Consider the following 15,677-nt stretch of genomic DNA (forward strand, 5'->3'; position numbering starts at 1 on the left):
CTGAGGGGAGAGTACCTGGGCCGGGGAGTGAGGCTGAGGGGGGTGTCCCTGGGCCGGGGAGTGAGGGTGGTGGGAGGGTCCCTGGGCCGGGGAGTGAGGGTGGTGGGAGTGTCCCTGGGCCAGGGAGTGAGGCTGGTGGGAGTGTCCCTGGGCCAGGGAGTGAGGCTGAGGAGTGTCCCTGGGCCGGGGAGTGAGGGTGGTGGGAGAGTCCCTGGACCGGGGAGTGAGGCCAAGGGGAGTCCCTAGGCCGGGGAGTGAGGCTGAGGGGAGTGTCCCTGGGCCGGGGAGTGAGGCTGACGGAAAGGACAGGGGGAAGTGAGACTGAACAAGTGCCTTTGGGGCAGGATTTGAAGCTGTGGGGAAACAGACAGTCCAGCATGGGGTGTGAAGAGGCTGGAATGAGTCTTCAAGAATTCCAGAGGTGAGTGCTCAGCCTCGGGTGGAGGGAGAGGACGGGATAGAATCCCTGCTGGCCCGCCTCTGGGGAATGTGAGTGTCGGGTCATACTCCTGAGTGATTGCAGAAATAAAGAGCACGGAAACAAGCCCTTGGGCCCGTAGAATAATTGGTGCTGACCATCAACCATTCATTCACCCATTTACATCAGGAACATCAGTCTGTGCCTTAAATATTCCCAAACCAGTAGCCTCCGCAGCTGTCTGTGGCAATGAATTCCACAGATTCACCACCCTCTGGCTAAATATATTTCTTAAGGGACACCTTAAAGGAAGTCTGGCTTGCCCATGCCACTGGAGTTGTGAGGCAGTACCTCCTGCACCACTGTGCCGTCCTGTGGAGAATGCTGTGCCGGATATTGTTCTGACGAAAAGGGATGATGACATTTGGATTTGGTCGGTGGACAGGGGTGGGAGGAAGTCAGGCTGCGAATGGGGACACTGCATGCTTGTTGTAGCTGCCTTTACCGTTGTGCAGCAGATATTGCATGCTTGTAGGATGCATGAGATCAAACAGATTCTGGGAGGCTGGTCATTGTGGAGAGTGAAAGAAAACAGCACAGTGTCAGAGAGAATGTTGTCTGGCAGATATTTCCGTATCTGCACCAAAAATAATACAGGTGGTCTGTAGATAGAGGCAAAGTGTAAGGTTCAGCCCAATCATAATTTAAAATCCTGTCAATCCAAAACATTAGGTATTACACTCTCTCTCTCTCTCTCTCTCTCTCTTTCTCTCTCTCTCTCTGCAGATGTTGCCTGACCTGCTGATAGTTTCCTGATTTAAATTTGTATGTGCAGCATCTACAGTGATATTACATTCAACGTAAGTACTCATACAGGTCAAGCAGCATCTGCAGGGGGTGAAATGAGGTGGAGGTCTGTGGAGTGTTTTGTCATTTTCTGAGGTTTTCCATTTACTACGCTACTTCCGTCTCTAGTGACTGAAGAACTCTGCTGTTAATGGCACTGCTCCAACTCTGTGCCCTGAAGGCACTGTTTTCTGCCCGCTGCCCAGGTTCCCTCGTGTCTGGGCTGAAATTTGGAATGGATGCTGAATGGTCTAGTTGCTCACTTGCACATAGGTACAGCCGTACACAAAACGCTGGAGGAACTCATCTGATCAGGAAACATCTTTGGAGGGCTTTGGGCCAAGACCTTTCACATGGATTGTTTTATCATCTCAAAATGAAATGTTGACTGCCAGTTTCCTTTCATAGAGACTCCCTGATGTACTGAGTTCCTCCAATGTTCTTTGTATTACTCCAGATTTCAGCATGTACCATCTCTTGTGTCTCCATGAGTAGAGCCATCTACTGAGAGAATTGGGATTGGAATTAATATCAGAACCCCAACTTTAGGGCTGTACCACGCCTTGCAAACTTGTGGCAAATGATTGGAGAAGGAAAGAAGGTTTTGTGGGATATTGCCAGCAGTGCTGTGATGGGGTGCCATTTCTCCATGGCACCTGGGCACATCTGGTGTCCTGGGGAACTGGAATATTTGGACCAGAGGTTAGGGCTGTGAGTCTTAAGAAAGAGGGCAGGTTAGTGAGTTCAAGTTCTATTCTGGTGATTGGAAAACTTCAATTTAAGTAATTATATACCTTCGGAAACAGGAGCAGGATTAGAGTATTCTTCCCCTTGTATTTTGATGTAGGGTTCATCTCTTGTGCCCTTAATTCTCTAATTTTACACAAAATTCTCTAGCATATTTTACTCTCCAGAATTCTCCAGGAGGAGAGAATTCCAGAGACTTACCATCCTCATCTGTGAGAAGGTAGATCTGGGAGTAAAAGGACAATCCAGTCAGAGTACTGTACAGCTGTAAGATTATTGTAACAGCAGTCTACTTCATAAATATATTTACTTATTGAGATACAGTACAGAATGGGCCCTTTCAGCCCTTTGAGCTGCGCCGTCCAGCAACCTCTAACGCTAGCCTACTGATGGGACAATTTACAATGACCAATTAACGTACAAACGGGTATGTCTTTGCACTGTGGGAGGAAACTGGAACACCCAGGAAAAACCATGCACTCCACAGGGTGGATGTCCAAACTCCTTACAGAGAATGATGGGATTGAAATCTGAACTCTGGCGACTTGAGCTGCAGAAGCATCATGGTAACCCCTACGCTGCCGTGGCAGCATACTTCATGGAAGAAAATCTTATGTCTCTCGACCCAGCCCGACCTGGTCCACATTTAGTTTCAGTTCCCTGGATCAGTTGACTGTTAATTGTCGCCCGATTCAAGAGCGGTTAGGGAGGTGCAAAAATAGCAGTTAGGTCAGTGACTTACTGGCAAGTAAAAAACAGTGTCTGCAAGAAACAGTAATCACAGTTCTGTCAGAGACCAGCTAGTGTGGAGAATGGACAGGAAACAGTGATCAGAGAGAGCATTGTGTGACAGATTGTCTACACAATTGTGCAACAGAATTCCATTTTTGAACAGAGTGTTTAATAGCAATAGTGAATTTTAGAGAACAAAGTTATAAAGCATTCATAATGAAACAGGAAAACAATGCCACAGTTTGAAATTAATAAATTAGCTACAACAGAAGTGGGACTACGTGGTAGTCAAGCTTGGTAATTAATCTGCCAGGGTATTTCATTTGCCAGTCTTCATGAAGGTTAAAGTCATTTGCAATCATTGCATTCTTTACTACCAGCTTTGCTTAGTTGTCAGTTAATTTCTTACAGTGCTGTTTTTGTGATGAGGTGTGCAGGCTGTCCCAAACACTGAAGGATGTTGATGTGTAAGTTTAAAGATCCCTGAAGGTGGCAGCACAGATTGATAGAGTGCTGAAGAAGGCTTAGGGGTGCTTGTCTTCATTAGCTGGGGCATAGAGCATGAGTGCAAGCTCTCAGTGCAACTTTATAAACTATTCACTCACAACTGGAATATTATTTCTTATTATTATCACTGCACCAGTAAGGATATGATTGTACTGGAGAGAGTGAGAAGATCTGCCAGGATGGTGTATTTTAGTTATGAGGAGTGAGTGGAAAGGTTTGCGAAGAACTGGTGGTTGGGAGGGATCTGAGGGAGGATTACAAAGTTTTAGGAGGCATTGTTAGGTAGAAATCAAAAATCTTGTCTGCATGACAGAAAATGAAGAGCAGACGGTATTAATTTAACACAGAAAACAAATTACAGCATGGAAGAAGGCCCTGCAGCCAACAATGTCTGTGTTGACCATCCTGCCAAATTAAACTAAACCCATCAGCCTCCTTCCATTAAATTCCCTGCCTGTTCATGTGCATCTCTGAACATCTCTTCAATTTTGCTGTTGTATCATCTTCTACCATCTCCCCTGGCAGACAGTTCCTGACACCTACTACTCTCTATGTAAAAGAAAAACTTGCTCCATTCATCTTTAAGCTTTTTCCCTCTTACCAATAACCCATACCCTCGAGTATTTAACTTCCTCACCCTGGGAGAAAGACTTTAATACCTACTTTATCTGTGCCTCTTATCATTTTATACTTCCCATTAGTCAAATTGCTCCAGTCTTGTTCAATGTGTTTCTCATGCCCTGCATGACCTCTGAGAGAAATGTACTTGTTACACAATCTAGGCAATTCACTCTTCAAGGGCCAAGACATTTCAGAAATTGAATATAGTTTGTTGACAACTGCAACCTTGTGACGAGGACTCCCAAGTCCCTTTGCACTTCAGGGTTTTGAATTTTATCTTGATTTAGAAAATTGTCTCTGCTTTTATTTCTTCTACCAAAGTGCATGACCATATACTTCCAAACACTGTATTTGCCTAAGTCCTTCTGTAGCCTCACTACTTCTTCAAAACTACCTGCTCCTCCACCTATCTTCATATTGTCTGCAAACTTGGCTCCAAAGCCATCAATTCTGACATATCATGTAAAAAGAAGTGGTCCGAACACAGAACCCTGTGGAACATTACTAGTCACTGGCAGCCAACCAGAAAAGGCTCCCTTTATTCCTACTCTTTGTCTCCTGCCAATCAACCAATGCTTTATCTATGCTAGTATGTTTCCTGTAATAACATGGACGCTTAACTTGTTAAGCAGCCTCATGTGTGGCACCTTGCCAAGGGCCTTCTGAAAATCCAATTATACAATATCAACCGATTCTTCTTTGTCTATCCTGCTTGTTATTTCTTCAGAGAATTTCAACAGATCTGTCGGGCAAGATTTTTCCTTAAAGGAAACTATGCTGACTTTGGCCTATTTTATCATGTGCCTCCAAGTATCCTGAAACCACATTCCTAATAATCGACTCCCAACAATTTCCCCCACTCTGAGGTAAGACTAACTGACCTATGATTTCCTTTCTTCTGCCTCTCTCCCTTCTTGAAGAGTGGAGTGACATTTGCAATTTTCCAGTTCCCCAAAACAATGCCAGAATCAACTGATTCTTGAAAGATCATTACTAACGCCTCCACAGTTTCTTCAGCCACATCTTCAGAACTCTGGGGTGTATGTGATTCGGTCCATGCGATTTATCTACCTTCAGACCTTTTAGTTTCCCAAGAACCTTCTCCATAGTAATGGCAACTTCACACACTTCTGCCCCGACACTTTTGAACTTTGGGCATTCTGCTAGTGTCGCCCACAGTGTAGAATGGTGTAAGATGCTTATTCAGTTTGTCTGTTATTTCCTTGTCCCCAATTACTGTTTTGCCAGTAGTCCAATATCCATTCTCACCTCTGGTTTACACTTTATATATCCGAAGAAACTTCTGGTATACTCTCTAATATTATTGCCTTTGTATTCCATCTTTTCCTTCTTTATGATTTTTATAGTTGCCTCCTGTTGGTTTTAAGCTTCCAATTACCCACTAATTTTTGCTCTATTATATGTCCTCGCTTTGGTTTTTATGTTGGCTTTGACTTCTCTTGTCAGCCACAGTTGTGCCATCCTGCCTTTAGAATACTTCTTCCTCTTTGGGATGTATATGTCATGTGCCTTCTGAATTGCTTCCAGAATTGTTCTGTCATCATCCTTGCCAGTGTTCTTTTGCAATGAATTTTGGCCAGCTCCTCTCTCATTCCTCTTACTCCACTGTAAAACTGATACAGTGCCTATAAAAAGTATTCACCCACTTGTAAGTTTTCATGTTTTATTGTTTTACAACATTAAATCATAGTGGATTTACTTTGGCTTTTTTGACTCTAATCAACAGAAAAAGACTCTTTCGTGTCAAAGTGAAAACAGATCTCTACAAAGTGATCTGAATTAATTACAAACATAAAACACAAAATAATTGATTGCATAATTACTCACTCCCTTCAAGTCCGTATTTAATCGATGCACCTTTGGCAGCAATTACAGCCTTGTACGGATAGGTCTCTATCAGTTTTGCACATCTGGAGACTGCAATTTTTATTTTACAAAGCTGCTCAAGCTCTGTCAGATTGCATGGGGATAGTAAGTGAACAGCCCTTTTCAAGTCCAGCCACAAATTCTCAATTGGATTGGGATTTGGATACTGACTTGGTCACTCCACCACATAAATTTTGTTGATTTTAAGCCATTCCTGTGTAGCTTTGGCTTTATGCTTGAGGTCATTGTCTTGCTGAAAAACAAATCTTCTCCCAAGTCACAGTTCTCTGGAAGTCTGCACCAGGTTTTCCTTCATAATTTCCCTGTATTCTGCTGCATTCATTTTACCCTTGACCTTCACAAGCCTTCCAGTGCAGTGAAGCATTCCCACAGCATGATGCACCCACCACCATGCTTCATAGTATGATGTCCGGTATTTGGTTTTGCCAAACATAGCATTTAGTCTGATGGTCAAAAGCCTCAACTTTGGTTTCATTAGACCATAGAACTTTATTCCAGCTTACTTCAGAATCTCCCACGTGCCTTCTGGCAAACTTTAGCCGAGATTTCCTGTGAGTTTTTTTCAACAGTGGCTTTCTCTTTTCCACTCTCCCATAAAGCTGCAACTGGTGAAGCACCCGGGCAACAGTTGTTGTATGTGCAGTCTCTTCCATCTCAGCTACTGAAGCTTGTAACTCCTCCAGAGTTGTCATAAGTCTCTTGGTGTCCTCCCTCACACGTCCCCTTCTTGCACGGCTTTTGAGGGCGGCCTGCTCTAGGCATTTTTACAGTTGTGCCACATTCTTCCCATTTCTTGATGATTGACTTAACTGTACTCCAAGGGATATTCAATGAGTCTGTAATTTGGTGTGTCATATTAAAGGGGATAAATACTTATGTAATCAATTATTTTGTGTTTTATATTTGAAACCCCTTTTTACTGGGTGTCTCTGGAGATGCGGATCGTTAGCCTCTCACTAACAGCCAGCCGTCTCAAATGTGAGAAAACCGCCTTTCTCAAACTCCATACGTCTAGGATTGATATGACTTGGGTCCTACCAAACCCAGGAGGTTGGGATGTCTTGTTCACCTGAACCCTGATCTGTCTGAATACTGTGTTATTACTGCCCCCATGCAATCGCCTGTTGGCATGAAATAACAGACTATACATGGCATACAGTTATAAAGAAAGTATATTTATGGATGTTAACTTAATCAAACCATTATTAAAGAAGAAGAAAAAGAAAAACAAAAGGGCCCATCATAACAGTCAAATGTGCACAGGTTGGAGATCAAATCTTCCAAAAGCTGATGTTCCCGATGTACTCACGGCAACAACTCCTATTCACTGATCATTGGTAGGATTCTTCTTCTTGGACTCCATCGAATCACACATTGCAGTCGGATTGAATGCTATGGCCAGTTCTCTCAAGCTTCTTTTCTGTCCATCTCCCACCAAAAAGACCTCGGGCCACCTCAATGTCCATTACAAAACCTTTCCGCCCAGTGCTTTCTAGAACCTTGTCCCAATTCCATCATCCTGATTGGATGACACAACATTCCTAAGCATGAACATCACAACCCCTTATCTTTAACAGTAGCCAAATCAGTACCAGCAGAATACATTGCTTCTACAGAAAGCCATTAAATGAAGTACCCTACAACATTAGCAGTAAAATCTTAACCAGAGTGTTACATATTTGGAATTTTGTAAAACAATAAAACATGAAAAGTTCCAGGGGGGGAGGTGGGGAGTATTTTTCACAGGTATTGTACATCTGAGCTTCTTCTCAAATTGCTGGGTGAATTCTATCATATTATGATCACTGGTCCCGAAGGGTTCCTTTACCATAAGCTCTCTAATCAATTCTGATTCATTGCACAGCACCAAATCCAGAAAGCTGATTGGGAGGCAGTGATCGATATATGATTGAATTCATACCACAATTTGAGAGGGAGAAGAATAATTCATATGTATCATTATCGCAATGGAATAAAGGGAATTACAGAGGCATGAGAGATGAGCTTGCCCAAGTAGATTGGAGAAGGATACTGGCGGGGATGATGGCAGAGCAGAGGTGGCTGTAGTTTCTGGGAATAGTCCACAAGATGTAGGATAGATGTGTTCCACAGAAGAAGTTGTTCTCAAGTGACAGGGCTAAAGTTGAAGTGCGACCCTTTTAGGATAGAAGTAAGGAGGAATTTTTTTAGCCAGAGTGTAGTTAATCTGTGGAATGGCTCTGCCACAGATTGTTGTGGAGACCAAGACCATGGTATTTGACAGAAAATTGATAGTTTCCTGATTGGTCAGGGCATCGAAGGTTATGGCGAGTAGGCAGGGGTATGGGGTTGAGTGGGATCCGGGATCAACCATGATGGAATGGTGGAGCAGACTTGATGGGCTGAATGGCCTAATTCTGCTTCTTTGTTTTATGGTCTGTGCCAGAGAGCCGGTCACTGCGACTACCTCCTGCTAGGTTGTCTCCTTCAATAGTGCCCAAAGTGGAAAACTTATTATTGAGGGGAATGGCCCCAGAGGTACTCTGCACTGACTGCCCATTACTCTTCCTTCCTCCTGGCACTCACCTAGTTACCTGTCTCTTGCAACCAAGGGTGACTACCTACATATAGGTCCTATCTATCACCTCCTCATTCTCCCATATGAGCTGATAGTCATCGAGCTGCAGCTCCAGTTCCTTGATACCTCCTCTGAGAAGCTGGAGGTCAGTGATCCTGGTGCAGATGTGGTCATCCGGGAGGTTGGAGGTCTCTGAGCATTCCCACATCTCACACATTGAACAAAACGCTGCCCCTGGAGCCATTCTCACTGCGCTAACTGTAAAAGAGAAATTTAGCAGATACTTACTCCGCCTAAACCTGATTGCCGAAGCCACTCCAACACAGGCCCACTCACAACAACGACCGCTCCGCTTATATCTGTCTTATTGTTATTTGCCCTTTCTAACGAATCCCATTCAGTGATTGGTCACAGTTTAACTCCAAAAAAATGCAGCAAAGTGCTGTCTTTTGAATCTTAAGTGCAAACTGAAGTGAAAATGTATCTCTTCTCGTACTCCCGCTCAGTGATTGGACATGGTCGCTTTGTTACTTTTGATGAGCCACAGACACAGACATGCAAGATCAAAGTGCATACTACAGTTGCATTTTCCTTTTGTGTGGCTGTGAGACTTGGATGCTTTACAGGAAACACATCAAACAGCTCAAGTGTTTGCACATGAGATTTCTGTGGTTACTTTGGTAGGGCATGGTGAAAAACTTGCAACTTCTGGACATCACATCATCCACCACAACTCCTACCATCTCCAAAGGGATCCTACCACTAAACATACCTTTTCCTCCACCCATTCCCCCTCAGCTTTCCACAGGGATCACTCCCTCCGCGATTTCCTCGTCCACTCAACCCAATATGGCCTCCTCCACATTTGCGGCCACTCACTACTCACTCCACAGTTTTCTTCTGTTCCATTTTAATCTGCAGAACACATCAAGAAAGTATCACTGGCTGTGGTTTCTCTACCAAAGCTGATGCTGGCAGAATCTGAAGTTGTTTTGCATCAGTAGCTCTGGAGTATGTGTTAACCTCAGCGTCATTGATTTCTATTGGAATTTGCTGAATTTACTGAGGCTTATCTTTAGCACTGAAATTAGCAGCCACTTCAGCAGCTGATTATCAAATTTGCCATCGGTGTGTAGATGATCAGGGTGAATCAGTTTCAATTGATGACAAAGCTAGTTTCTGTCTGTCTTCACCACGTTAGCGTTTTGGGCAGGCCTTTAAGTCAGTTGCCCTTCCTCCTGATCCAGGAGGGTACTGAAATGCAAAGGTTATGATGATTTGTGGCGACATCTCAAGTTGCTTTGTAGAGATGCTCAGCTTTGCTACCTCACGTAACAAACTCAATTTCTGTTCTATCTGAAATTTTGCTTTGTTTTTGCACTTGCCTTTTATCAAATTTGATATTACTGTCATTACAAAGATCAGTGTGGAACAACTCGATCCTTATCACAAAGTATTATCACTTATGTAACCCAGGGTGTTGCACTCTCCAAAGCTATAGGCACCCCACATGCGGTACACAGAGTTTATTCAACTTGGTCTCAAGGTGTTTGCTTTATGCTGGTCATAGAATCATACAAGAGGAAAACAGCCTTTCTGCCCAACTGGTCAGTGTCAACCAATGTTCCCATCCTAGATAATCCCATTTGGTCCATATCCCTCTAAACCTTTCCTTTCTATGTAGCTGTCCAAGTTTCTTTTAAGTGTTCTTAATGCACCTGCCTCAACCACTTCCTTTGGCAATTTATTCCATACACCGACTGCTCCCATAGTGGAAAATGTTGCCCTTTTAAATATCTTTTTTTTATCTTAAACCTATGCCCTCTAAATTCTGATTCCCACCTCTGGTGAAAAAGACTGTGCAATCACCCTGTCTGTGACCCTCATAATTCTATACACATCTATAAGATCACACACATTCTCCCACGCCTCAATGAAAGAAGTCCCAACCTGCTCAACCTGTCCCTTGAAACCTGGCAACATTCTCATAAATCTGCGATCACGATCGGACTACCTCACTCGCCGAGGAGCTCTTCTCTTCCCATCTGACCACTGCTAGGATCGGACTACCTCACTCGCCGAGGAGCTCTTCTCTTCCCATCGGACCACTGCCAGGATCGGACTACCTCACTCGCCGAGGAGCTCTTCTCTTCCCATCGGACCACTGCCAGGATCGGACTACCTCACTCGCCGAGGAGCTCTTCTCTTCAGCTTTGCAGCTTCTGCATTGCTCTTGTGTTTCGACAAAGGATTTTTTCAGTAGAGACCAATATCCTTTCTTGTTGTAAATTCTTCGCCCAGCCTTTTCTAGAGGACATTAAATCACACAATGACATTGGGTTCTGCTACCACTTTGTTTCTAGCCGATCACTAGAACTCCAATCGCTTTGTTTCTGAAAAATCTGATGAATTGGAATCTGACTTTCCTGGTTCTGTTTACCAACTCTTTAAACTCACCGGAGCCCCTTTTCCAATGCTCTCTAAACTCACTAGAGCTCTGTGCTCCTTTCAATTTTCCAATGAACCCACCTGCTCCACTAGAGAATTTATGTATTACTCCGTTAATGAAAATGATAATTATTTTCATTATCTCTATTATTTATTACCGCTATTTATTTCCAAAAAAATTAATTATTATGTATGTGGTATTAATAGGAGAACATCCAATTTTCCAGCAAGTCTGACAGTCCAGCACCGCCAAAGTCTCATGGTTGCCAGCGTTACGAGAGTTTCACTATATGTACCACAACACAACAGGACCAGATGTATGAACCACCAGTTCTCACCTGTAGCTCCAAGTAGCTGTTTGCCTGTGATAGCAACCACACCCTAGTACACAGCTTCAACAGACGGTCTAAGCCAGGTGAGGGTAGCCAGCTGGCCTCATACCTGTCCTAGCATACGAAGTCTGCTCCGGTGGACTGAGTGGATGAGATCTTCGGTGAGATCCAACGGCCAGGAAGGCAGTTCTGTACCGCTCCATGGAGAGTGAAGGACATGGCGAGGCACAGTTGAAGTTGTGATCACCCACTGGACCCGGACTTCGGAGGTTGAGGGAGTGAAACTGCCCCAGTGCTTTTCCATTTTAAAAACTCTCCTGCACAGGTTTCCCGTCATTGTCAGACACGATGGACAACCACCTGTGTCTGTACCTCACCTAAGTAAGTCACTTCCCCACCACATCCTTCTCTGCTGTGCAGTCACAGAACCAGGGCTGGTGACCTTGATGTTATACTGTTGTGTAGAGATGAACCTTTTCAGAGAGTGGTAGGATTGTTCTGCACTCCTCCTCTTCACTCCATGGTGTTGTGGAGGCCAAGGTCAGGAAGGCTTGAGAGTGAGCTGAAGTCGTTGAATGTCAATATCAGTGTGGTGGCCGCACGGTTTGAGGTTGAATATTCCCCTAGCAGTCAGGTTGATGGTGTGATCCTCTCTTTCAGATCTGGACAGAATTGGCAGAAGCAGTGACGGGCACATTGGACAAGGTGATCTCAAACACGGTCTCTCAGGTATGTGACCCTGTCGCTATGGTGCATAGGGGAGGCGGACACTTGGGAACTGCTGTGCGTGGGTGAGACAGACAGCTGGGAACTGAGGCAGCATGCGGGAACTGAGTCAGTGTGTGTGAAACACAGGGAGACTGCTGAGGACTGTGGGGGACAGGTTGACAGGCAGTGACAGTGCCAATGTGTGTACAGGACAGACAGATTTGGAGACTGATGGTGTGCTTTGGGTGGGCAGACCACTGGGGACTGTGACAGCATTGAGGAACTGGAATTGGCTTATTATTGTGACATGTACCGAGATACAATGCAAAGTTTACCTTGCATACTGTTCTTACAGATCCAGTCATTACAGTGCATTGATGTAGAACCAGCCAAAACAATAAGAATGCAAAATAAAGTGTAACCGCTACTGAGAAAGGGCAGTGCAGGTAAACAATAATGTGCAAGATCATAATGAGGTAGACTGTGAGGTCAAGAGCCCACCTAATCGTACACAAGGTCATTCAAGAATCTAACAGCGCGATGGAAGTTGTGCTTCAACCTGGTCATATGTACTTTCAGGCTTCTAATACACAATAGGAGAGGGGAGACGAGAGAAATTCTGGTGTGGGTAGGGTCTTTGATTATGTTGGCTGCTTTATTGAGGCAGCAAGAAATACGGAAGGCATTCATAGGAGGGAGGTTGGTGCACGATGTGAACACAGCTCAGCACAATTCTGAGCAGTTCTTTGTTGTCACATGCAGTTGCCATACAAACCATTATGCATTCAGATAGAATGCTTTCTGTGTGGTGCATTGATAAATATTAGAGTGGACGGAGACGACTCTTTAGCTTCCTGAGGAAGTAGCAATGTTGTTGAGCTTTCTTCACCATGATATTAATGTGTTAGACCAGGATAGGATATAGGTGATAGGATAGGATATAGGTTCCTCTCCCAGGAACTGGAAGTTCTCAACCTTCTGACACTCATGTCCATTGATGTAGACAGGAGCATGTACACTGACCACCTTCCTGAAGTCAATGACCAGCTTTTGTTGACATTGAGTGAAAGATTGTCATTATGACACCATATCACTAAACTCAATCTCCTTTTCTGTCTCATCGTTATTTGAGTGATGACCTACTATAATGGTATCATCTGCAAACATGTAGAATGTGTTAGAGCAGAATCTAACTACGCAGTTGTGAGTTACAGAAAGTAGAGTGGGTGCTGAGGACACAGTCTTGTGGAGCATTAGTTTTGAGGATAATCGTGGTGCTTGCTGCGTATTCGTACCGCTTGTCTGTTGGTCAAGAAGTCAAGGATCCAGCTTTAGAGGGAGGCGTTGACCCCCAGGGTCTAGAACTTGATGAGTTTGTTTCAAATTATAGTATTGAAGGTGCTGTTGTAGTCGATAAACATTAGTCTGATACATCTTTGTAAGCACATAGCAAGCTCTAATCTGACATAGGTGCATTTGCTGTCCAGATGCTCTTGAAATGAGTGTAGCAACAGGGCGATGCGGTAGGTAAATTACAGGTGGCTCAGGGTTCTCTGGAAGGCTGGAGTTAATGTGTGTTTGGCCAGCTTTTCAAAGTACTTCATGATGATGGATGTCAGAGCTACTGGGTGGTAGTTATTAAGGCACGTTGGCTTGTTTTTCTGTGGTGCCAGGATGGTAGTGGTCTTCAAGTAGAAACACTTTGAGACAGGGAGAGGTTAAAAAGGCTTGACAGTAACGCCCTGAAGTCGGAGCTGAAGGACTTAAATGATAAATGTGAAGACATGGAGGGAAGAATGCGGAGGTGCAATATCTGTATTTTGGGGGTCACTTAGGGGCCCGGATCAAGTTCCGCGGAGTCCATTTCTAAATTACTGTCAGAGATGCTTAAACTGGACAAAGGTATTCTTATCGACCGCTCGCATCGGAGTCTCAGACCAAAAAAAAACCAGCGATAACCTGCGTGCAATTGTACTTGAACTACATTATTATCAGGACTGTGTCGATGTTTTATGTCGAGCTCGAAACCAGGCTCCGCTTAACTACAATGGGAAACTCATCGCTAGTTTTCCAGACTACACCGCAAGGGTCACCAAAGCTCGAGCTGTGTTCACGGATGTCAGGAAACTGCTGCGTGACCAGCCAGATATCCGATGTGATATACTGTTCCCTGCTCGACTCCGCATTACACACAACGGGACGGAGAAAGAATTTCTGCACCCAGAGAAGGCCATGGCCTACGTAACAGAGCATATCGTCACGGCAGCAAAACACAGAACATGATCACGGACCAGTAATGCATTTTTCACATGTGGGACTCCAGTGGGCTATTCACAAACAGTTGCGGAATCGATAGTTTTCTGCAGTGCCCAGGAAAAGTATTATGATTATTCTAGTCTTTTGTCGTGGAAATATGTTTTCTTTGTGGTCACTGTCGTTGAGATGTTAAAGCTTTTTTTGGGAGGGGAAATCTTTTCAAGATTAGTTTTAATTTTGAATCCTTCAATATGCTTAAACCAAATACGATTCATCTTTCATTAATTAGCAAATTCATAATACCGGCTGTAAGTATATATATATATATATATATATATTATGTTAAAATCCCAAACAATGTTGATATTTATAAGCTGGGGGAATTTCTAGTGCTATTTTTTTTCTGGTTTCTTAATTTAGGATGGGTTGGGCAGAAGCTCAACCTGATTTAGCTCAGAAGGCATCCAAGTAAACACTTAATGTGTGGATATGGTAATAAGGGGTTTTGGGTTCACTGTGTTTGTATCGGTGATGAGGGTAGGGAAATTGACAAACTATTTCTTTTTGTTTCATACTTAGACCTATCATTATTTCTATCTATGTATATTGGGAGATACCCTTGTGATATTCTACTTCCTTCAGTTCCATATGGTTAATAATAATATTTCATCTCAGACAAATGGTCGCTCTGTTAAATTAGTGAGTTGGAATGTTAAGTCTCCTAATCACCCTGTAAAACGTAAAAAGGTATTTAACTCATTTGAAACACCTTAAGGCTAATATAGCATTCCTACAGGAGACCCACTTGTGTATCTCTGTTCATTGTCGACTAAGAGGGGGATGGGTTGGTCAAGTATTGCACTCTAATTTTAATTCAAAGGCCAGAGGAGCAGCTATAATAATTAGAAAAAATACGCAGTCCGTGGCAACGAGTGTTGAATCTGATCCAGCTGGACGGTTTTTTTAAATATAATTTTTATTGCGTTTTCAAAGTAAATACATGAGAAAATAATATCTACCCTCCCCACTCCCCCTAACCCTCCCCCACCCAATATATACTCCTACCTAAAGAGAAAAGAAAAAAAAAGAACCGCCTGAATATTGGAAGGTTTGCACATGCTCCATGGGATTAAAAATAAATTTAATATATATTTGTTACTTTCCCCAAGGAACCAAGATCTTTATCATCGGAGCTGTAAATAAGGGCTCCAAATATTCAAAAATGTTTCATATTTATCTCTTAAAATCTAAAACGTTACTCAACTTCTCAACTCTCATAGTTCCCTGGGGAATCTCTTTGAACTTCACCATGTTGCTATGTGTTTCCCTCCCAATCATCCAGACAAAAAGAAAAAAAAGATAGATAAGATACAAAAAAAGAAAAAACAAAATACCCCCCACTAATGTTGTGAATGAAAAGATACACAACACTACCCCCCTCCATTGTGCGGGTCGTGGCTATTGCCACGCTTGCACACATGAATAACGTAGCGATTGGTCAGTGTTTCTTCCAGCTCTCCCGTAACAAAAAATTGTGTATATATATATATATATATATATAAAAAATTATTGTCATTATTCCCAGCTAATATTCCTC

General features: G+C 43.4%; 1 protein-coding gene across 1 annotated transcript in view; it reads left to right on the forward strand.

The window, feature by feature from the left end:
• The window catches only part of snapc2 (small nuclear RNA activating complex, polypeptide 2), a 51,175-nt gene that overhangs the window by 14,665 nt on the left and 20,833 nt on the right, over positions 1 to 15,677 (forward strand). Inside the window, exon 4 of the mRNA XM_072258234.1 lies at positions 11,777 to 11,845. Within this exon, the coding sequence (XP_072114335.1) occupies positions 11,777 to 11,845 (69 nt within the window). The remainder of the gene's footprint in view (positions 1 to 11,776; positions 11,846 to 15,677) is intronic.

Source organism: Mobula birostris, chromosome 5 (genome assembly GCF_030028105.1).
Source record: "Mobula birostris isolate sMobBir1 chromosome 5, sMobBir1.hap1, whole genome shotgun sequence".
In the NCBI taxonomy this organism is placed as follows: Eukaryota; Metazoa; Chordata; class Chondrichthyes; order Myliobatiformes; family Myliobatidae; genus Mobula; species Mobula birostris.